Source organism: Odontomachus brunneus, unplaced genomic scaffold, assembly GCF_010583005.1.
Source record: "Odontomachus brunneus isolate Ranch 3 - 2012 unplaced genomic scaffold, Obru_v1 Obru_scaffold_012, whole genome shotgun sequence".
NCBI classification, from domain to species: Eukaryota; Metazoa; Arthropoda; class Insecta; order Hymenoptera; family Formicidae; genus Odontomachus; species Odontomachus brunneus.
This window is the reverse complement of record NW_022639462.1, coordinates 1,213,864-1,238,800: the sequence shown is the minus strand read 5'-3', so window position 1 is coordinate 1,238,800 and position 24,937 is coordinate 1,213,864. Positions and strand designations below refer to the sequence as shown.

Genomic DNA, 24,937 nt, shown 5'->3' with positions numbered 1-24,937 from the left:
ATATTTACGTAAATATCTTAGAAAATAGAGGTCGTATAAAAAATTTTTTCAAGCAAAAGTTATTTGCGTTTTTACGTTGAATAAAATGCCGTAATAAAAAATATGTATTTCTATTTAAAAAAGCAAAGTTGACCTTGTTCTGACCTTGGCGACGCCATCCTATGTCAAATAACTACTATTGTTTAATGCGTTTTTTTAAGCGTTACAACTTTTGTCTGAAACATTTTTCTCTCCCGTGCTTGGTTTTCGACATATTCGACTGGATGGATTAAAATGGTCCACCCTGTATATATATATATATATATACAGTGTTTTTTTTAACTTGAGACTGCTAAATATCTTGAAAAATAAGCATGGTACGACAAAAATGTCCCAAATAAACCCTCAATAGTTTCGAGGGCGCAATTCAATCCCACAAAAATTATCCACCTCCCGCCCCTTCTGGGAATGGGGCGGGGGGTAACTTTGAAATCTTAAGTGGGAACCCCTACTTTTTATTACAGATTCGGATTTTACATCCAAAAACGCGTAACTTTTGTCTGAACTTTTTTTTTCTATTTCTGATAGATGGCGCTGCATTCGGCGAAAATTGGGTAACCTTCGTTTTCTTCAAAGGGAATCCCCTATAATGACGCTACGTCGAAGAAAAGTAACTTTTGTCGGAAACATGTTTTTTCGAATTATCGTAAATATTACTTGGATATGTTAAGAATTTAACACTAAATTTTGAAAGATCGTGAGTGGACCATTTGGAAATGACCACGTCGAAATGACGACTAAAACCTCTTGAATTTTTAACATCATCATTTGTATAACATTTGTAAAGGTCAAAGCCATTGGAGATTGTAACTTTTATTTTCATTTTTTAGTTAAGACGGATAAAAAATTATCGTAGAATGCAGCGCCATCTATCAGAAATAGAAAAAAAAAGTTCAGACAAAAGTTACGTTTTTGGATGTAGAATCCGAATCTGTAATAAAAAGTAGGGGTTCCCATTTAAGATTTCAAAGTTACCCCCCGCCCCATTCCCAGGGGGGGGCGGGAGGTGGATAATTTTTGTGGAATTGAATTGCGCCCTCGAAACTATTGAGGGTTTATTTGGGACATTTTTGTCGTACAATGCTTATTTTTCGAGATATTTAGCAGTCAAGTTAAAAAAAACACCCTATATATATATTAAATAAAATTTATATTCTTATATATCTGCAATTTAATAACGTTTCTTTCTCAATATGCATGACTTGTCTGTGTATGTGTATGTGTGCGTGTAAAGAAGTAAAAATATGGGATTTATAACAAGATTTAGATTTCTTGAAGTTACATTTGTGTCAAGATAAGAGGACAGGTTTGACTTGTTTCTATTCCGTTCGTTCGAGTTTGAATTAGTGACGCAATTTTTGTTTTATTGTATATATTTTTCGCTTTTGATGTGTTCAGGTCTTGCACAGCTTGCCTAGAGTATTAACCAAGTTTTCATATGACGCAGCTATTTATCCGAGTCTTACGAAAGAGTTTATAGGTCTTGCAGAAAAGAGGGAGTTAAATTTCGTTGAATAGTGTAATTAACGTGAGCTAAGTGTTGGTGTCCGCTTAGGCCGGTTAGTAGAGAAGCAGCAGCGACCGGCTGCTTCCGCCAACGGAAGGAAGAGCGAACGTCGCGCGGGATAGAATAAGGAAGTGCCGAACTCTCTCGTAGAATTAAAGACGGTCATGCGCTATTGGTGATGCGGATTCAATGAACATTTAACTTAATAGAGAACCATGGGGCACACGGTGGCCGGTGGCTTCGATCCACGTGTAAATCAGCGGGTAAACGGCGCACAAAGTTATGCTTCGATTCGCGCTGGAGGTACGAGATGGTGATCTCATAACGGGGAAAGGAGAAAGTGTTTCACCAGCAAACCGGTGTGAACCTCTGCCCGACTCGTTTCCTTCCACGAGACTTGTGATTACGTTATGTTGTCTGCCGGTCTCCCGTCGTCTCTGTCTCACTTTTTCTTTCTCCCTCTCATTTCTGTTTTTTTCAATTCCATCATGCAATTCTCATTGTCGACCTAAAATGTGCATGCGCAATCCTGACCATGACAATATCTCCGATCAGCAATTAGATGCGGGACAGGTGTATTAACCTATATACTTTACTTCCTACGACCAGTTAAGCGTGAAATCGTAGCGACCGGGATCTGACTTCAGTTTTTTGGCGTTTATAAAGAAACGGTATCTTCTCAAACTTGAGGGCAAACTTACGTAAAGAGGCAAGACAAGTTTGGAGAATTTTAAATAACAACGACGAGTTTTAACTGTTGCAAAAACTTGACCTGCTCACCCACAAAGGTATCGCTTTCTGTGAACGATCTTAATTTCATAATTATCTTAAATTACGGTCGAGGATTTCTACGCTCTGCGCATCGTGACTTCCTCTAAGACCTCGAAGACTTCCTCCTCGGGAATATTCCGCAGGCAATATTCGAAATAATTGAGATAGAGTGTCCCCCTCCCCCTCCTCTCTCTCCCTTTATACTAGAAGTTCTCCAAGGTTTTCCACGCGCTAAAACGATTTTATGGTATTATCGGGGCGTTTTCAAGTGCCAATAACGACTCGGCGAATAAAATCGCTATCGTCAATTGCGCGAGAGGCGTAAGAAAGAGGAGCGGAAAAACGAGGAACACGCTCGGCAGATTTCACGTATCACGCACGGAAAGCACGACGCGGAAGCTATCTCCACTTTTCCTGAAATGTTTTTCCTGAAATTGCTCGCCATAGACATCGGACGTAGTTACGGAAGAAAATCGCTGAGAGTTTAACCGATTGTATCGTAAATAATCGCAGATAGTGCATACCACGACGTTGCCACGATATCTGGGTATTCGAAACGGTTCACTGGCATAATTAGAAAGGGAGCAGAGCAATTATGCATTTATACAAATAATGCTATTTGCACTGCTATTTATCGAATCATTCTCTCTATATCTCAAGTGAGTTCCAATCTCTCGCGCCGTCTATAAATTTCATCATACGATGAATACCTCGTTTTTACTCGGCATGACGTTTTGTGCCAATTTATTAATGATTAATTATGGATTGAAGAGGTGACGCGGTTAGGAAATACTACGATGTAACTTTCGAGATGTTGAAAGCTCAAAACAAGACAAATGTCAATCGGTGAAAGTACGTTTGCAATGTCTTGCAATGTTTGCAATATTCAATTCTTCCTAACGTCGAAATTATATTGAACGGATGAAAATTTGCGAATTACGTAACAGCCACCTCCGGTGGGTAACTCGTCCCAAATACTTCGGGTGAAACGAACGTTACTCGTCCCGCAGCAGATCAGACCGGTTTAATGGCTCCGTGCGCTCGGGATAATCGTTTCCGACACATATAAGCCTCGGCTGTCACAAAAATTTCCTTTTATCGCGGCAGATGCGCAAAAATCTCTTTCATCAATAGATATCTAAATATGATATTAAACTAAGTGTGTCTTTGTCCAAGTACGCGGAAAAAATCGCTTTGTATCTAATAAAATACAATGAATAAGCTGTACATTGAGAAAAATTAACAAATATTTCTTAGAGATGGGTACCCCATTAATATATTTATTTAAATCAAAATTCTTTTCATTTAAACTGAGTATCGTTTACATGATTTATGTAAACAATATTCGGTTTAAATGAAAACAATTTTGATTTAATTAAATATGTTAATTGTATGCCATCCTGATTTAATTGAATATGTTAATTGTATGCCAACCCAAAGAAATATTTTGATTTAATTAAATATGTTAATTGTATGTCACCCTAAAGAAATGTTTATTAATTTTAAAATTTATTAATAAAAAAATTTTTTTCTCAATGTATGTATGTAATAAATAAATAAAACAATTCGTTTTGCGCAATACGAGGAATAAAAATTCATTCCTTCAGATAAATTTAGCAAATTTTTTTAGCGTTTCTTTTATTACTTACTACATGTTCACTAAATTCTTAATAACAAAATGTATAAAGCTTAATATACAATGTGCTCTTTGTTTCCTGTTTTTTGTTCTCTGTTTTAGTTTAAAGCCTAATCTACAATGTGTTCTTTGCTTCCTGTTTCTTGTTTTCTGTCTTTAGTTTAAGATTTAAGCCTGATCTACAATATGCTCTTTGCTTCTTTTTCTTTATCTCTTTTTGACATAAACCTTAAGCTTTAAGCCAGAAGAAGATAGAAGACAAGAAACAGAACGCAAAGAGCATATTGTAGATCAGGCTTTAAGGTTTGAGTCAGAAAGAGATAAAGAAAAAGTAACAGGAAATAAATAATATATTATAGATAAAGCTTAAAGTTTGATCTACAATGTGTTCTTTGCTTCCTACTTCTTTCTTTTTATTTTTTTTTAATTTAAATCTTAAGTTTTAAGCCAGAAAAGACAGAAGACAAAAAACAGAACGCAAAAAGCATATTATAGATCAGGCTTAATACTTAGGATTTCAGAAAGGGATAAATAAAAAGAAACAGGAAACAAATAATATATTGTAGATTAAACTTTATACAAAGACCGGTTTCCCAAAAAATAAGAATTTACATGAAAGTAGTTGAAAACTTGTTTTTGCCTTTTTCTTGCTTATTGTAGCAGTTATAAATAATTTATTGCGTGTATCAATAAAGTATAATGTGTAATACTTACGATGCATAATTTCACGAAGCATTAATAATTCATTGACACGTTAGACATCCTGAAGAAATATGTTGTATTTCTATTCTCCTTGTATGTATTTTTGTGCAACCAATTGTAGTGACATTCGTTTTAACAGCTTATTTTTTGCGATTTATTTATTCCTATATAAACAAAAAATGATAAATAATTATCACAAGATAAAAGGATCATATTTTAACATACACATAACACACTGAAATTTTAGTACAAAGTTTGTACTTATGTCGTTCTCTCGCACGTCGATCATTGACAGCACTCTATCGCAATTCAACTGAGATTGCACCGATATTTTATCACTGTTCGGCGAACAGATTTGCCGAACAATCCTTTAAGAATTCTTCACTTGGAGGACGAAAGCGTGGAAATTGATATTCCAGGTAACATTCGATTCCAATCGTCACTGATTTTAACACGAAAACCGTTCACTAACAATCGCGGAAATGGATGAATATAACGTGCGCGCGTACGTTATCACTGTCAAGAAATTCTGTCTGGAACACCGTTCGCGCTGGAAATTTGTCGGTAACTAGGCGACAGTCGAATGACTGAGATGTGAAGGCCGGTAATGACAGTCGGAAGAGCAATACGGTACTGCACCGATATACTCCATCCGTTTCACTCTCACCGTCTTTGTTGTTCCCACTCGTGCTTAGCTTTCTTCTTATCCTTCCCGAAGGCTCCCAACCATACTTTGGCAGTGAAAGTATTCTCTTCCTGTGGTTACCTACGCGTACCTACCTACCTACCCACCTACCTACCTACCCACCTACCTACCTACCCACCTACCTACCTACCTACCTACCCACCTACCTACCTACCTACCTACCTACCTACCTACCTACCTACCTACCAACCTACCTACCTACCTACCTACCTACCTACCTACCTACCTACTTACCTACCAACCTACCTACCTACCTACCTATCTACCTACCTATCTACCTATCTACCTATCTACCAACCTATCTAGCTACCAACCTACCTACCAACCTAACCAACCTTATAACCTACTAACCTACCTACCTACCTATCTACCTATCTACCTACCTACCTATCTATCTACTTATCTACTTATCTACTTACCTTTTTACCTACCTATCTATCTACCTACCTATCTACTTATCTACTTACCTTTCTACCTACCTATTTACCTACCTATTTACCTACCTATCTATCTACTTACTTACCTACCTACCTACCTACCAACCAACTAATCTACCTACCAACCTACCTATCTACCAACCTACCTACCTACCTACCAACCTATCTACCTATCTACCTACCTACCTATCTACCTACTTATCTACTTATCTACTTACCTTTTTACCAACCTATCTATCTACCTACCTATCTACTTATCTATTTACCTTTCTACCTACCTATCTACCTACCTATTTACCTACCTATTTACCTACTTATCTATCTACTTACTTACCTACCTACCTACCTACCTACCTACCTACCTACCAACCTACCTATCTACCAACCTACCTACCTACCTACCTACCTACCTACCTACCTACCTATTTATCTACCTATTTACTTACCTACCTACCTATCTATCTACCTATCTACCTACCTACCCACATACCCACCTATCTACCCTGCCAACGAGAATGTGGTGACCGAAGTGATAGTTGCGCACACGAACGTTGTTAGCTACGGGAACACATGAAGACGGTACGGTATCGTAATAGATCGGAGATTGTGTTGTCTGCTTCCGCAATCAGCAAAAACCGGTAACCTTTAGAGTCACGTAAAACATGATGTATTAATTTCAGAGAGAGAGAGAGAGAGGCAGGCACTTTCTGGAAGAGTAATGAGAGTTTGAAAGAGATGTTTTACGGAGAAAATAACTTTGCCACCACAGCGCTATTATCGGGAGGAAGATAATACATATTAAAACGACTAATTTGCAGACGATTTGAAACAAAATTTCGTGGCATGATATTTCGATGTTGACGTTCGTTCTACGTCAATTGCAGAGAATAGTGCACGTCATCAGATGGCATGCTGAATGTTATTGAAAAAGTCCGCTCGCTACGTGAGCGTCAGCACGAATCGCGCTTGTTATGTATCACGACGTACAAATTTTGTACACGTTAGCCGGGAGAGACCGCGAAAGAAAGTTTCTTACAAAATAAGCCGTCGCGTTTGTCAAAGGCATGTTACCGCGCTCGAGGAAACTAGCTTCAATTGCCTGAGAGTTTCGTCGAGATTTTCTCGTATCTCCGATATACGACAGGTGTAACGTCATACGATTTCGTTAGTTACACATCAGAGATGTCATTGTGCGCGGCTGTCGTTTTGGACGTCGTTTGTCTATTCTCTTCCCGCATCGTATGTGCAGTCGCCGATACGCGTTACGACATTATACGACTGCCGCACTTAGCTGTCCTGATCTGGTATAGTTACGACATCGATTATGTCGTAACGACATCGATTATGTCGTTTGTAATTCGAACGACACATATTACTACACTACAAGTGACACAAGTGCGCAGGTATACCACGATTGCTACGAACGCCAAGGCCGAACATACGTCTTTACGTAACCCGTCTAACTGGATGCATAATTATCTCGTATGTATATAAAGAGGTGCGCAAACAATTAACAATTCACTTACGTATGACATTTTTTTACACAGTTTCTTTCGCCACAGTTTCTTATGGTAGCAATAATTTCTGTGTAATGGTGTAATAAATTGTAGCAGTCGTGCCACCTTGTTCTTGTCACGCATTAATGCACGTCACGGGTATATTTATTGTAGCATATTTTATCGCAGCAATCGATTTACGTTCATCAGTTGTGCACCTTTCTATATTTTTCGCGAACAAAATCGATGCGTTCTCGAAGGAGTCGGGAGCGAGAAAACGAACGTAGAAAGCGGTGCTAAAAACAAACACACTTGGACTGACGTCAATTAGACAGTGCGAACGTTGGTAAGAAGATTACGACAAAGCGCAACCATGCTGCAATCGTATCTCGTACGAAGTCGCTCACACCGAACACACGAAATACGATCGAAATACGATCTCTTCTGTCTTCGCAGATCGCGACTTTCGATAGCACGAATTTGCAGTTCTTTTGTCGAAAGCGGCATGCAGAAACGTTCGCCGTGTAACTTGTTTGCCGAGCGTGCACCTTCTTTCCTTCGCGGTTCCGCGCGCGCGCGCGCTTTCCTTCGTTTAGTTATACTTCACGCAGACTATTTTCGCACGTGCATACATTTAACAAACCAAGTGGTCTGATGTAAGCACCACAGTAGTCTGTTACTTTCACTGTCCATCCTTTTTTTCGTGGGACATGCGAAAGCATCCACGGCCTGTGTGAGAGACAAACGGACATCTTAGTGGCGTTATAGAAATCCGTTTCTTTCCATATCGAGTGATGCGGAATGAAGTCCGAGGTCTCAATTACTATATACGCGAGCGCTTGAGAGGGGTAAGGAAGTAAGGAATGCCGACCTGAATTTACGACTAAATGTTAGGAATCGCCGCGCATATGTTCACCCGACCTGATGCGTCGACAGATAAGACGAGGAAGCGGAAACGGAGAAACGTGTGCGTGAGAACGTTGCATTTCGTGACGCGTGAGTTTTGGCACGAAACGCAGCATTACGTAAAACTGCGTTCGCTTGTCCGCTCGCGATTCGAAAGTTGTTACAATCTCGTGCGTCCGAGATCTCGGCGCGTCCTTCTCGCGTTCGCTTTTACAAACAAAGAAAATCGTCACGCGCTTTTAATAATGGGCGCTCGTTATCGATGAAGGATCGAACGGTCTTAACTTGCGACAATGGATCTTTAACGACGGAGAAGTCCGACAAAAGACGCGTCGCGGGGAAATACGTTGTCGCGATGTAGTCAACAGGATACCAATGCATAATACGAAAGGAAGAGAAAATAAATAAATTGTATTTTTCATGTTATTACAAGGAATGGCACCGCCACTCTGGTGTCATTGAGATTGCCACTTGGATGGCTACGACACACTCTACGCTCCTGATAGTTAGGTATACACATATGTACAGAATGTTACATGTATAAAATACGATATGTACAGGGACTTTTATGCGAGAGAAAATAAGTCGCCGAAAACATCTGAGACGTTTCGGGATAGAGAAAGTGTAATCTACGTTTAACATTCTTATACACCCTTCCGTATGCGGCGCGAGAATTTTAATTATATGTAGAGGAGGATCTGTGCCGAGACAATTTCGCCGTCGTCTTCCCGTCAACTTCCCGCACTTCGCTTTCTTTTTACTCGCCAGTCCTCCTTGATTATATCGCTGACCTTCTCACCGATCATGATGACCGGTGCGTTCGGATTGCCGCTGACGATGTTGGGCATGATCGACGCGTCGGCAACTCTAAGCCCCTTCACCCCGTAAACCCTCAGTCGCGGATCCACGACGGCCGTGGGATCACTTCGCGGTGACATCTTGCATGTTCCCGTTGGATGGTAGATCGTGAAGGTGAAGTGTCGCACGGCGCACTCCCAGTACTCGTACGTATCGAATGGGTACTGGTGGCAACCCGGCATGCGGATCGTGTGGGGTCTCGAGCCGAAGCGCTGAAACGCGCTGGTGTTGGACACACGAAGGGCCAGTCTGATTGCCTCTACGCACACGTCCATGTCCTCTTTGTACGCGAAATAGTTGGGATTGATCTCGGGGTGAACCAAGGGATTTCTACTCTTCAACCTGACCCATCCTTTGCTCTTGGGCCTCAGCAGGAGCGGCAGGATCGACCAGGTGTCGGCGCCGTGCAACGGCTTGTACATGGTGTTGTATATTCGGTCTGTCAGGCCGAGCGCCTTCTTGGTCTGCTCGTCGGAGTTGACTGCGGTCGGTAAGAAGTGAAACTGCACGTCCGGGTAATCGCCGGACTTATCGGCGTACTTGGTGTTGAGGAAAGCCAGTCCCTCGACCAGTGAACTGGTCATCGGGCCTCGTTCCTTCAATATGTACTCCAACATTACCGAGAAGGTCTGAAAGCGCTCTTTCGTCACGCTAATCGACTCATTTATCATGAAAAGCAGTCCGCCGAGACCCACGTGATCCTGCAGGTTGTCCCCTACCCGAAGATCGGATATCACCGGTATGCCAAATTCGGTCAGATGTTCGCTTGGACCGATTCCGGACAGCATAAGCAACTGAGGCGTATTAATGGCGCCAGCGGACAAGACAATTTCTCGCCTACACCTCACGACTTGTTGTCTACCGTCGCGGAGGAATTCGACACCAGTCGCTCTCTTATCCGCGTTGAAGAGCACTTTCAAAACTTGCGCGTGCATCGCTATGTGCAAGTTTGGTCTGTTCTTTACCGGTCGTAGGAAAGCCTTTGCCGTTGAGCATCGGCTGCCACGTCGTATTGTCATTTGCGTCAACATGAAACCGGTTTGATTAGCCCCGTTTATATCTTGATTCTCATAACCCATCTCTTGGCCGGCCTGCAAGAATGCGATCGCCAGAGGAGTTCTCCATGGCGCCTCTTGCACCGTCAAGTACCCCCCGGTCCTGTGATAAGGCGTTCTCGCTAAGTACGGATTGCGATTGTCCTCGGACTTGAGGAAGTAAGGCAGCACCTCCTCGTAGCTCCATCCAGTGTTACCCAGCCGGGCCCAGTCGTCGTAATCACGTCTGAAAGAAGCATTTGACGGTAATTATTGAAATTTATCTATATAATAACTTAAAAGCAATGCACACTGAGAGAAAAAATAGTTGGAATAACTATAATCTCACTATATTTTATAGTTCGTTTTCGCCTCAAACATATATTTATAGTTCATCTAAACATGAAGATATAGTAGAATGAACACAGATTTATAGTCACCATCTTATTATTCTGTATATATAGTAAAGCACCTTTTGGGAAGGTGCATAGTTACATGTACTTATATTTGCCAAATATTCAAATTGTATCGACTACATAAAATTTAATTTCTCTTACCATTCAATATTTGCTACCTTACTATATTGTTTATTTCTAATAATTATAATTCTTGGTAAAAATTTTACACGAGTCAGTTATACTATGTTTATATTGTAAATATTACAAATATTATAGTAACATTTACTATAAAAATTATATTCCTAACTATAATCTTTTTACTATGCCATTATAGTTCCAAATATCATACATTTTTCTATAAAAATTATATTTATATTTTATATTTACTATAAAAATTATATTCCTAACTATAATCTTTTTACTATGCCATTATAGTTCCAAATATCATACATTTTTCTATAAAAATTATATTTATATTTTATATTTACTATAAAAATTATATTCCTAACTATAATCTTTTTACTATGCCATTATAGTTCCAAATATCATACATTTTTCTATAAAAATTATATTTATATTTTATATTTACTATAAAAATTATATTCCTAACTATAATCTTTTTACTATGCCATTATAGTTCCAAATATCATACATTTTTCTATAAAAATTATATTTATATTTTATATTTACTATAAAAATTATATTCCTAACTATAATCTTTTTACTATGCCATTATAGTTCCAAATATCATACATTTTTCTATAAAAATTATATTTATATTTTATATTTACTATAAAAATTATATTCCTAACTATAATCTTTTTACTATGCCATTATAGTTCCAAATATCATACATTTTTCTATAAAAATTATATTTATATTTTATATTTACTATAAAAATTATATTCCTAACTATAATCTTTTTACTATGCCATTATAGTTCCAAATATCATACATTTTTCTCTCAGTGAAGCCAAAATGTGTACAACTTACCGATTACCACGAACGTAAACCATAGCGTTGAGGACGCTACTTCCTCCCAGAACTTTGCCGCGTGGCCAATTACATCTATCGCCTATCATGGCGAGACAGTAGCGAGATGTAGTGGGTGGTGAGGTCTGATATTGCCAATCGAGCTCTGTAAGCTGAGTGTAACCGGCTAACAAGGGAACGTCCGAAATTTCGTTTTCGTTACCGCCAGTTTCTAACAGTAGGACAGTCCAATTAGCTACCTCCGACAATCTAGAGGCGATCACAGCACCCGCGCTTCCTCCGCCGACTACTATGAAGTCGTACATTGGCAGCAGCTGAAATTGTATCAGTTCTAATTTAGACTACCAGATTGCTCTGTTAAACGTTTATTTCTTTTAAGTGCAATAAGAATTCTTTTTCTTCCAAAAAGCAACAAACAGTAATGTAATAATGTATGTATGAGGAGTGATTATTTATTCAAGCTATTATTCGTCGATTTACAGGCGTTGGTTTTATTGAGAGAGAAAAAGAGAGAGAAAGTTAAGGAGAGATGGAGAGGCAGGGAGGGAGTGAGGAAGAAGTAAGAGCGCAAGTACGAAAATTGTTGATTGATAGATCGCTCAGTCGGTAATCGTGGATCATGAATGTTACTTTATCGATCAATGTGGAAACCTGACCCCGTAAGGTCGGTTGAATGCAATACCTGACGTGCATTTTGCGGATGTGATTCTGGATCGACATTGTTGTACCGAAACACAGTGAGGCCGATTGCTAAAAGTGGAATCAAACCGAGTCCAAGAACGGAAGTGGCACCGATCAAGGTCGTTAACCCTGCTGCCATTTCCTTTTATTTTCACCGACAGACTTCAGTATCTAGATGCATTCCATTTGAGAAGATTATCCTTTCAAGCAGCGCTACGAAACGCGTATCTTCTGAAAGCAAGCTGATAAAAATCTTACAGTATTCGTTCATGAAGAAGCATACAATACTATCGAACGAGATATCTATTTTAGATCGTTAGATTCATTAGTCTCATTTCACCGCTTACGTTTACTTGGAATTTAATTGGTAGACACAGATGATTCAGGTAATCGCAGTTTCAAATCTTTCGTTTCGTTCAAACAAATCGACGCTGTCAATCTTTTTATAACTTCTTATTTCGTGTTTCCGTACCTTCTTCTCTTTACGTCAACGTGATCCGTCAACAATCGTATTACTATTTGACATGACATCTCGTCGCTTCGTGAACATTTGAAAGATGATGTTTGACAGCTGGGAACGTCGTTCGTCACAAGGATATCCTCGCGTTAGCTGTCACGCCTGTTACTGCGTTCATTAATACGCCACTCGCGCACATTTTCACACTAATTTTTCAACGTTGTCTCGCCGTGATCACCCGACCAGATTCTTACTCGCTAAACTTTCCCAAGATATCGCCGGTGTCATTCCCAGTGCAGAGATCACACTTCGATCACACTCCGATTACATTCAGCATTGTGACACACGCGCTCAAGAAACTTCAACCTCGTCGATAGCGCACCGCGGCTCTCGACTGATATAGCGGCAAAGCTGCAGCGGAATGAGACTAATGCCGGTAGGAACGAAACTGTAGTGCGGTGAATGCCGAGAGTGAAAAGCAGTTGGGCCCCCAGTATATATCCTTTCAATGCCAATCTCGTGAAAACGTGACCCCGTAAAGCCGAACGTTCCCGAATTTTCTCCCCGAGAAGAACCTAATTATTTTTAGCACCGTTATCGTTTTCAGGTTCGTTAAGATTCGTTAAGATTTTTTTTTACACTCGGTTGAATTCACATAAAATTCATAATCGATGTCCCACTTACACCGTTCCTTTTTAATGACAGATGTTCTAGCCAATTGAGAGTCCATTTCGCCTCAACGAAATTGTATTTAAGGCATCGATAATTTGTATATAAATGAACTTTACGCGATTAAATGGAAAGAAACTGATAAAATGAGATTAAATGAATGTGAATTTATGACTAGAAAATAAGGAAGTCAATATGTGTATGATGCGTCAATATGTGCGTGCGTGTATGTAGAAATCTACATTATTTATATTTTCTTATGAACTAGTACTTTATATTGGAGTTTTTATTATAAATGGAGTTATTCGCTGAAAATTAGTTTTTCCAACCTCCAAGAATATGACGACAATAAGATAATGAGACTGCTTTTTTGGCTCTTCATTTTGCATAGTTAACATTTAAATTGTATATAATTGAAATATACGCGCACCTCTACGCCTGGAGAGTAGCAAAACGTTGAAGAAACGAGCATGGAAAGCTCGAGCGATTGAAACGTTTTCCTGCTCCGCCGGTGGAACGTGAAATAAAGTGGCATAACATAGCATTTATTTTATCAAATAAACGCGCGACCGCTGGCGATCGTAATTACGTTAACGAGCGTTCCTTTTTCTCTCTACAGCTGCGGAGCTCCAAGGCGCGAGTCACGCCTCACACACAGGTGCTTGCACTCGCGATTGATATGCGGCTCGGCGATATGGAACGCTATCGAATAAGGATCTGGCGGCGTGCGTGATTTTACGCGCGTCGTTTTCTTTCGGACGCATGAATCGAGACACACGCGCGCTAACGTGCCAGCGTCTTTCTCTTTGCTTTCGTGGCGAGCACACATACGTGGCGGGACGAGTTCACCTCGGCGCACTTTCTCTCCTTCGTGGTGTCTACGTGCCGTTCGGCAGACGACCGCACGATCAACGCATACGTTTACGTCGCATTACGGGCTACGGGTGCGGCAGTTTCGATTTCCTGGTTAACCTTGTCCTTGACTTGCCGGCCAGGTTTCACCGTCGCGGCTTTTTCCTCGCGATATTATCGTATTCGGAACGCGAATTTAACGTAGATTTTAACGTCGGTAGAAACGTTGGTCCCGTTACGGCATCGACGCGCATGTGTGATTCCGTTATCTTCCTTTTTTCGTGTCATCCGGTGCTGTGCCGGGTGTTTTTGCAGACCTGCAGATTGGAACGCAGACTTCTGATCTGAATTACACACTAGAGTATGCATTTTTGCAACGTGTTTTATTATAGCCGCAGCAAGTTTATTGATGTGCAAATGAATGATGTGGATGCTCAGACGAATTAGGTGACAGCTACAAAAGTAGCTCACTGCCGATGGCGATTTAATTTGCGCATTCTAGCGCGGACTCCGAACGACGACGTTTCACTTTTCCTCCCACGAGATCTCACAATTTAGCGGCTTTGCAGCTTTGCATCGCCACACGGGCCGGGAGAAAACATCATTCTTCTCTCTGTTTCGTTCGGCAAAGGTATTACGCGTATCGTGCGCGTCTGGCAGAAGAGGAAAACGGAAATTTTCCAGCGAATGTGTTGCGAAATCGGCATGCATTCCTCTTTATCGAAACGCGTTGCACATTTTGATCGTTCGCAAAATTTCTCCCCATACCATTTGCCTAGGATGTCCCGAAATTCGCGACTAAAATTTTAATGAGACTCCTCGATGCATATGAAATCAACGTTCGTTTAACGGCAACAACTTTGATTGTTGCATCTCTGCGCATCAGAGAGAGGGAAAGAGAATGCGACACGCGTCTGATGGCTTGTACGGAAATATTGAACAGTGATTTCATAACTTTTACGTATAGTTCTTCGAAGTATCAACAGGGACTCCTACGTTATATTGACCGAGAGAAAAATTTAATACGGAATATTTAATGGGGATTTCCATCTAGAGCTGTTTGGAATATTGCAAAAGAGGAGAGCTCGATTATTATTCGTATCACAAAAATCATGATTATACGATCTTACTTGCTACAGACACCTGCGTTACCTTTCGTACTTGCACGTGGGTTACCGTCTTCTTCGTCCGAAAGTAGCTAAGAAAGTCGGCAGGTAAATTTCGCTTGCTAAACCTGTCCGTAGATAGCGCTACCTCAGCAAACTTTCCTTCATCGCTCAATTAATATTTATTTCAACTCAGACGAACATGTGTTTTGATTGCGTTTCTAAGATTTCCAATAATATAAGGAACATTAAAATAGGTTTTAAACGAGTATTCTCTACGCAGACAAATATTTAAGTATTAATTTTGAATATCTTGATTTGTTGTCAACTACTCATGATGGTAATTACACCGTTGTTGATCGAGTTTGCGCTAAAAACGATAATTGAATAAGTATTATGTTAAAAGACAACACGCTTCGATGGATCTTTGGCGAATGGTCAAAGTGCTGGCAGTGGATCGATTATATAAGCAGTTGTAAGTGAAATTTACTTTCATTCCTGGGCCAAATCAACGTGATACATTCGAGAAGGTTTCGGTAACCGGCAACGAAATTTAATCATGAGAAACTCAAATAGCAAGAAGCACGATAAGACCTGCTCAGAATAAGTATTTAACCTCCTTTCGGGAAGTAAGAAAATAAAGCATAAAATTCCTCAGACACTTCATTAAATATATAGTCCAGATAATATCAAAATTTATTTTAATTTTCTCTCTCAGCATGAATTATATAAAACTTGTTTCTTCAGACCATATGTAATTTCTCTCTTCAGTTTTTTATACAAGAATATTACTTCACAAATGTAGCATGTGTATGAAGATGTGTCTAATTAATATGTATGCGCACTTTTTTTATTTTATCTTCCTCAATACCTTTTAACGCTTATTCATTATTTTATTACTATTAGTACATCATGGAAAAGTAGAAACGTCATTATTTAATATTACGTTTCGGGCTGTCGCTTTTTCAGTTAACGAGTGGCTCAAACGAATAGGTTACCATATGAAATCCATGCATTGCGTCATCAATTAAGAAAATGGTCGTATTCTTTCTCCCAACTCCTAATAAAATGTCACTCCATGTAATTTTCCAAATCCCAATAAAACTCCGTTTTACCAACACGCGTTCTTAATAAAAACCCTACACATGTACGTATGTACATGCGTGATTGACATGTAATAATGCCTTTGCCTGAGCGTACAGACCGCCATTATGTCGGTGCATTTGCATCGAATACACTTCTCGAGGTATTGCACGAATAAATCAATAAAAAGGCGATAGCGACTGCATAGCGCAGAAATTGCAATGATTTGTCTATGCCTCTCTAGCGTCATAACAGAGAACGTACTAGCCCTGACGCAATTACAGATTAGTTACGGTAGATGCATTTTGCGCGATCTAACTGCTCGAGTAAATTTTCACGTCCCGATATAATGCGTTAGAAATGCTTCCCTGCGTTGTTCTTTTGCGTACGCCCGTATAATTCGCATTACATTATTAAGAATCTTAATTGCAGTGGGGAATGTTATTTGTACTTTTAGTTATTCCAAAGCCATCCGACTCAAATTCAAATCATTCTCCGATAGCCTCAGATAAATACTGGACTAATTAAATAATGCTTCCCTGCGTTGTTCTTTTGCGTACGCGCGTATAATTCGCGTTACATTATTAAGAATCTTAATTGCAATGGGGAATGTTATTTGTACTTTTAGTTATTCCAAAGCCATCCGACTCAAATTCAAATCATTCTCCGATAGCCTCAGATAAATACTGGACTAATTAAATAATGCTTCCCTGCGTTGTTCTTTTGCGTACGCGCGTATAATTCGCGTTACATTATTAAGAATCTTAATTGCAATGGGGAATGTTATTTGTACTTTTAGTTATTCCAAAGCCATCCGACTCAAATTCAAATAATTCTCCGATGGCCTCAGATAAATACTGGACTAATTAAATAAGTATCAATTAAAAAAGAACATCTAAAAGTTTGATACTGAAGAAATATTATTTATTATTCAAATTTATTCACAATACCTTTTTATCTCTAAAATGGAACGTTGACCGTTAATTGGTTAATTTTTGATTGCATAAGTCATCCCAGCAAACACCAACTAACGATAACATTACGTCGTAATAATTTTCCGCTCAACAGTATTACTGTTACATAACACACGTGTTATATCGCATTTCCATTATTTAATAGGAAATTGTAACATTGACATAATGTTACCGTTGGTTGGTTTATGCTTACTGGAATTCTTCCTTTTCTATTACCTAATCACTTGTTTTAAAAACGAAGTCTTTCGTTACTCCTGGTATGGCAAACTCTTTGCGCGAGTGCATTACAACATTCACGTGCAATTATTTGCATTCCCGACATTCTCCACTGGAATATCTGGGGCTCGATTGTGTGAGAACACAACGCGAACTCTCCACGTCAAAATTTGTTAAAAATACTGGCAAGCACGGCCGAGGAAAATCCCACGAAAGTTACAGAATTCAAGTCACAATACCGCATGGAGAAACGTGGCATTTTGAAAAAGCACTTAACATATCTCTGTTTTACATCCACGACGCTTTCACCATGTCGGCGGCTTTTTCGCCGATCATGATCACCGGTGCGTTTATATTGCCGCTAGGGATAGTCGGCATGATCGATGCGTCGATCACCCTCAAACCTGTAATCCCGTAGACCCTCAATTCCGGGTCCACGACCGCCATGGGATCGCTGGGTGGGCCCATTTTGGCTGTGCAGCTCATGTGATAGATGGTCATGGTGTACTGCCTCACCGCGCAGTTCCAGTACTCGTCGGTGAAGAGGGGAATGTGCTTGCAGTTGGGCAGCGGTTTGCTATGAAATCTCGAGCCGAATCTTCTCATGCTGCTCGTCTCGCCGAAAGCGATGGCCGCCTTGACACCTTCGCGAAGCACCGCCACGTCTTCTGGGTGGGTGAGATAATTGTGATAGAGCAGCGGATAATCCAACGGGTTTTTAGACTTGAGTCGGATGTACCCGCGTGACTTGGGCCTGAGCATCATCGGGAATACGCTGAAGACGTCGCGGTTGTTGATCTTGCTGAATACCTCGTGGTAAAATTCGTTGGTAAGGCCGTGAGCGTTCTTTACATGAGTGCCGCCGTCCGAGTTGGTTGACGAAGACGTCAGCATGAACTCGATGTCTGGCCAATCGTCACTCTGATTCGCGTATTTCGTGGATATAAAACCGACCGCCTCGAGACCGATGCTCGACGTCAACGGACCGTCCTCGGTCACAGCGTATCTCACCGCCGAATTTACGTTCACCAACCGATGCATCACTGTGCTGATCTCGTAATCGATTAGAAAGGTTAATCCTCCCACGGCAATGTGGTCCTGCAGATTTTGTCCGACCCCGGGCGAGTCTTGAATCACGGGAATTCTCAGATCCTCCAAGTGAGCGCGTGGTCCTATTCCCGACAGCATTAACAAAACCGGAGTGTTGATGGCTCCGGCCGAGAGGATCACCTCCTTCCTGGCGTACACAATCTCTTTACGACCGTTCCTGATGAATTCCACCCCGTACGCCTTTCTACTCAGTGGATCTATCAATACTCGAGTGACGTGGCTCCATAGGGATAGGTGAAAATTCTTTCTCAGTTGGATGGGCCGTAGAAATGCCTTGGCGGCGCTACACCTGGCGCCCCGACGCATCGTGAACTGAAAGAAGGCAAAGCCGGTCTGTTGGTCGCCGTTAATATCTCGTATATCATAACCCATCTCTTCGCCGGCCTGAAGAAATGCCACACCCAGCGGAGTGAGATAAGGGCTATCCTGTACCGTGAGATATCCTCCTGGAAGAGTTTCGAGAGATGGAGTAACAACAAAATGATTATCATTCCAATAATTTCATTCGTCTGATGAGAAATGAAACGCACCAGTTCTGTGATATCGCGTATCGCGCGCCAAGTATGGGTTCCTTTGATCCTGCGACTTCTTGAAGTACGGCAGCACGTCCTTGTATCCCCATCCGGGATTTCCATAGCTCTCCCATTGATCGAAGTCACGTCGGTTACCGCGGATGTATAGCATCGTGTTCAAGACGCTAGAGCCTCCAAGGACCTGAGGGAAATATCATTCCAAGTTATGAGGCGACGAAGAATTGTACAGCAGTGAGTTTCTTATCGGCAAATCTCGTTGATCTAACGCGTGTGTATGCCTCTATCACTGTTTATTACGGAAATCGTGTATTTATCCGTGAATTAGCAATGACACAGAATGACAGTACGAGAAGATCCGGAATTACTTTCACTCCATGTGGTCTACGCGTTAGTATACTCGCCACTCAACACTTTGTAGTATGTGGCAATAACCGGAACACTTTCGTAGCCGACGATTATCGACCGTTACCGACGTAATTGTCGATTTCGATTTAATCGGATACTCAACTTTAATATCCGTTTTCATCAGCGAAATGACACAATCCCAATTTGATAGATTTTCCCAGACGTTCGACATAACCGTAGGGATTTAGATTCTCGCGCTTTAGGAATTTAGACTTGCGTAATTGAGTCAGTTATATCGTTCGGTATAAATATTAATAAGTTGAATGTTGTTTTGACTTAGAGAAACAAGTAAAATGTGTTGTGACAGAAACAGTGGAAATGAGAGTCAGAGAGGTCAGAACGATCGTGTCTCGTTTGCGCTTCGTGTAAAAACATAACGTATGTTTCTTAATAATTAATCTTATTTTTTGTTACATTTTCTACATAATGTCGCAGCAAGTGAAGTAAATCAACAACATAATAGGATACTGTGTCAAGCACTACGTCATAAATTATATATATATAGATCGTTTATGTATCGTTTAAAACTCGTTCTATGTAACTAGGTTTTCGGATGAAACAACACTTTTAAAAGTGATTATTATTTTTTTCCAATAAGGATAATCGTCTTGCTCATCATAAATTATGTATAGATATGTATAGATATGTATAGATATCTATAGATTGTTTATATGCGATGTCATTTGAAAGTCGTCCCATTCAACTAGGTCTTCGGATGAAGCAACACTCTTAAGTGATAATTTTTTTCCAATAAAATAACCGTCTTGCTCATTATAAGTTATATATAGATCGCGATATTATTTGAAAGTCGTCCCATGCAACTAAGTCTTCGGATGAAGCAACACTCTTAAATGATAATTTTTTTTTCAATAAAATAACCGTCTTGCTTATTATAAGTTATATATACACTGAGAGAAAAAAATAGTTGGAATAACTATAATCTCACTATATTTTATAGTTTGTTTTGGTCTCAAACATATATTTATAGTTCATCTAAATATGAAGATATAATAGAATGAATACAGATTTATAGTTACCATCTTATTACTCTATATATATAGTAAAGCACCTTTTGGGAATATAGTTACATGTACCTATATTTGCCAAATATTCCAATTGTATTGACTATATAAAATAGTTAATTTCTCTTACCATTCAATATTTGCCACCTTACCATATTTTTTATTTCAAATAATTATAATTCTTGGTAAAAATTTTACACGGGTCAGTTATACTATACTTATATTGTAAATATTACAAATATTATGGTAACATTTACTATAAAAATTATATTCCTAACTATAATATTTTTACTATGCCATTATAGTTCCAAATATCATACATTTTTCTCTCAGTGTAGATCGCGATATTATTTGAAAGTCGTTCCATGCAACCAAGTCTTTGAATGAAGCAACACTCTTAAGTGTTGTTTCATCCAAGATTGTTTTTTTTTTTTAATAAAATAACTAGCCTTGCTCCATATACTCAGTTTTTCATTTTGTATTGCGCATATTGAATTATGCATATAATTAAAAGGAAAAAGCGAGCACAACAATTATTTCTCACCTTGCCTCTTGTCCAGCAGCATCGGCGATCGACCATCGCCTGGCAGGCTGAGTTCTGCGGTTGCGTGCGGTACTTCCAATCGATCTTGCTCTTGTGCAAATAGAGTGACAGTATGGGCACATCGGTGATCTCGGTCTCGTGTCCGCCCGCCTCTAGCAGGAGCACGTTCCATTCGGGATTCTCGGTCAATCTGTTAACAACCACGCTTCCGGCTGAGCCGCCGCCGATCACCACGAAATCGTATTCTTTCCGTAATTCCCTCGTCACGCGCGGCTGATTCTCTGGGTCCATGAGGTCGTAATTAAAGTAGGCCAGCGCGGCGATCAGCACCGGGATTATAGTAACTTTGCCGATTCCGACGCCCAAGAGGACGGTGGTCGCTTTCAGAGCGGCGCCGATCACTGTCATAATACCCATCTCGATTCTCGTGGTCTCGCTACCGACTGAAATGTAGATCCCCTCCGGGATTTACGAGTCGTTCAATTCGCTAATTCCTCTCGTCCTCTTTTTTCGACAGCGCGTTTTTCCGGTTGCACCTCATAGAACTTATCTTTGGTGTACGTCAGTTAATATTTATTTTCTTTTCCACTTCTTCGAAGTCGTCGTTATTGCATTATTTCATTATGCATCTCGTTGTCACAAGGTGATAAATACCAAATCAATTGCGTGATCACAGGTCAAGCTACTTGCGAGAAATGTAGATAAGGGTGACTGACTAATGACACGCACTATGAGTCGCCTCTGTATATCCGACGCATTGCTGAATAAATAAGATTGCGAAATTGTTTCTCTCTGTGAGCTTTGTGTATGAGAGTCTGAAAAAATGCAAATTTATTTTAATTATTAAAATATTTCATTTATGACGATATATATTTCATATATATTTATTGTATTCTCTCTCTCTCTCTCTCTTTCAATCGATTTTTAGACTAGCGCTTTAAATAAATGTCATGCTGACTAACATAATAAAAGTGTAGAAAGCGAAAATTTATCTGCCAAATCGGTATTACCGATTATTCATTAGGATTTATCATTAAACATTCAAATCATCGTGTTCATCGACAGTTTAATTTTGCAATTTTGGCCAGTCAAATGTTAAAGTCTATTGTGTATCTCTACATACTAGACTCGTGTTTTTTCGAAAACTAAACTGGTATACTGGTGTAGTAAGTTCGAGTGAAACAACAAACATATCCCGTAATAAAAACTTAATCATTCATTATTATTTCTGTTTTTTAATAATTTACAATATTCAAATAGTTATGTTATTTTATCTATTTGTGTCTCTAATTTCATATATATTTATTGTATTCTCTCTCTCTCTCTCTCTCTCTCTCTCTCTCTCTCTCTCTCTCTCTCTTTCAATCGATTTTTAGACTAGCGCTTTAAATAAATGTCATGCTGACTAACATAATAAAAGTGTAGAAAGCGAAAATTTATCTGCCAAATCGGTATTACCGATTATTCATTAGGATTTATCATTAAACTTTCAAATCATCGTGTTCATCGAGAGTTTAATTTTGTATTATCCTATTTCGAAATTATCTCCAAACTGATCCCTCACTTTCTATTGAAGTGGACTTCACAATATTGCTACTCGAAACACGAGCTTTGCGTAAGCGGTGAATCTGAGCTGTCTCTGAAACCGCATGCATGTGTATTTCTCTTTTTCTTATTTACATCTCCTTTTAAGTGGCTCTTAAGCAACCGATCTTCACGATCAACGATATGTACGAATAATTAAGCAAAGGATGTCGCGTAAATAACCCAAAAAGAAATTCAGATGGTAAATACTAAAAGATTAGCATTATATATAAAGATGCAACGTGTATTTTTATTGACCTACATTTTGCATTTTACATTCTTTGGGAATCCATATAACACCCATACAATAAGAAATTGTGAGTTATAAGTACAACAAGCCCGGTTTATGTATTGACAAATATATCGAATAAACATTTTTAATTTATAAAAGCACAATTCCGTATTAAAATAAATGTCGGTAGGTGCAAAACGCTCACGCGTCAGAAGATTAATTTAGCATAGTTATTCGTACGCGTACATTCTGAGTAAGAGTTTCTAATTTCTCTCGGATCGATCCGCATCACGTGATGGCAACACGTTACCAATTACATTAGTTGTGAGAACCTGTTTTCATAATCTGTAGGGACACCGCGTACGGAACAGTAAAGTCTGATTACTATCTGTTTTTAGAAGTTGAATATCACTCCGTGCCATGACACTGGTCGGTATTCCGGCGAAAAAACACTCTCGCGATGGTGCGGGATCAGGAGCACGTGGCGTTGGAAGACCATTGCGCGGTCGGCCAGCTTGTCGAAGTGGAGAAAGCGAAAGACTGAGACTTGGAACATTACGTTGAACGTATAAACCATACAATCCTACCACCTCTTTCTTACCGCCCAACCATCCTTTCCTCTGATACGCATCCTTGTTAAGATAGAATGCGCTTGATCTCTCAGCTTTAGCAAAACTCAAATAGTGAAACTTGACTTAGGTAATATTTCATGATAGTATTCTCGCACACGTGTGTTACGTCGAAGTCTACAACTACGCGAACCGGAATTGTCAAGATCAAGGTTAGGAATTAGCGAGTTCAATTATAATTTTAAGTTTCTCTTTTGTGCCAATTTTAAGTTGATATTTGCAAAACCAGCTGCGTTCAAGTTTCAAGGTTGAACTCTGAACTAATCGTAAAGGCTTTTAGTTGAATCAATAGATGAAATCATAACTAATCTTTCTTTTTTACTTCTGACGAGATTATTGTTTTTTTTTAATGCATGTAGTGATCAAATTGGTAAGCTGTTGCGATTTAAATATAAGTATAACAGCAATTAAGTATAACAGCTAGTATAACACGCAAAGATATAATTGCAAATTGAAGTGAAAAAAAATGAAGGCTTTTAAAAATCTTAGATTTTTGTTATGACAGAAAATTTGTTATGACAGCTGATATAACACACGAGGATATAATTTGTATGCGAATTGAAATGAGGAAATCAAGGCCTTTAAGAGCCTTAGAATAAAAATTTTAGTTCGCATTATACGCTCGCGAATAACTCTTGAAGATCTTAATTTCTCTCATTTTACCTTAAACACCTCTCATTTTACCTTAAAACGCTCGTTTTCATATCTTACCATTTAAATCATCTACTTATAAAGTAGCACACAATAATAATCCGCAACTTCACGTTCTGATACGCTTTGAGGTACTGATAGTAATATTCGCTAGTGTTATTAATCTTCTCACTCAAGTTGAGTTAAGTTAGGTTATAAATACATCAAATATATGTACTTGACATACTTGAGAGAATATATGAATTTTTCTGCGCTGTTAATTCCTCAAAGTTCCTCGAAATCACCGAAATCTATCGATTTGACTTGTTTTCGCAATTTTAGCTTCATTTCATCACTCATGCGTATTACGCACGTGTCGGAAAAAAAATTTCGCTTTCGCCGAGCGATTTTGAAACCTGTTCATTATTCAGTACTCTTTACCTTTCCACTCCAATTAGACAGAGTTTACCGTGTGACGTATCGCTGTATGCGCGGTATGTTTAAAACACCATGTAAAAGAAGCATTCGTATAATAGTGAAATGAAAGTCATCATAGAAATCACGAAAATCCTTGTATCAATTGATGACGTTATCAATATAACTGAAGAGACTTGTCGAGGATGATTGATGATCATTACTGAATCATTGATGAACCCTAGGGTTGTCTCAATTATATAAACATTGTTATATATATATATATATATATATATATATATATATATATATA

General features: G+C 39.3%; 4 protein-coding genes across 7 annotated transcripts in view; 1 reads left to right on the top strand and 3 right to left on the bottom strand.

Moving 5' to 3' along the window:
• LOC116840839 (glucose dehydrogenase [FAD, quinone]) overlaps nt 1-5,535 on the bottom strand; it is a 9,579-nt gene extending 4,044 nt beyond the window's left edge. The window contains exon 1 of the mRNA XM_032808096.1: nt 4,668-5,535. The gene's annotated coding sequence lies outside the window, so the exon portion shown is untranslated. The remainder of the gene's footprint in view (nt 1-4,667) is intronic.
• LOC116840845 (flotillin-2) overlaps nt 1-24,937 on the top strand; it is a 126,494-nt gene that overhangs the window by 29,351 nt on the left and 72,206 nt on the right. The gene's annotated exons all lie outside the window — the stretch shown is intronic.
• LOC116840843 (glucose dehydrogenase [FAD, quinone]) lies at nt 8,592-14,391 on the bottom strand. Of its 2 annotated transcripts, none has more exons than XM_032808107.1 (4): nt 12,512-14,391; nt 12,166-12,406; nt 11,484-11,797; nt 8,592-10,339 (listed from the first exon to the last, which is right to left on the bottom strand). In XM_032808107.1, exons 2-4 carry the CDS (start codon nt 12,301-12,303, stop codon nt 8,932-8,934), a joined length of 1,860 nt encoding a protein of 619 aa, XP_032663998.1. In that variant the 5' UTR covers nt 12,304-12,406; nt 12,512-14,391; the 3' UTR covers nt 8,592-8,931. The 2 variants fall into 2 exon arrangements, with proteins under 2 accessions (XP_032663998.1, XP_032663997.1); XM_032808106.1 differs by having other exon boundaries at nt 12,637-14,391.
• LOC116840841 (glucose dehydrogenase [FAD, quinone]) lies at nt 17,234-23,487 on the bottom strand. Of its 3 annotated transcripts, none has more exons than XM_032808100.1 (4): nt 23,269-23,487; nt 21,136-21,950; nt 19,162-19,345; nt 17,234-19,077 (listed from the first exon to the last, which is right to left on the bottom strand). In XM_032808100.1, exons 2-4 carry the CDS (start codon nt 21,550-21,552, stop codon nt 17,810-17,812), a joined length of 1,869 nt encoding a protein of 622 aa, XP_032663991.1. In that variant the 5' UTR covers nt 21,553-21,950; nt 23,269-23,487; the 3' UTR covers nt 17,234-17,809. The 3 variants fall into 3 exon arrangements, with proteins under 3 accessions (XP_032663991.1, XP_032663992.1, XP_032663990.1); XM_032808101.1 differs by having other exon boundaries at nt 23,284-23,487; XM_032808099.1 differs by having other exon boundaries at nt 23,337-23,487.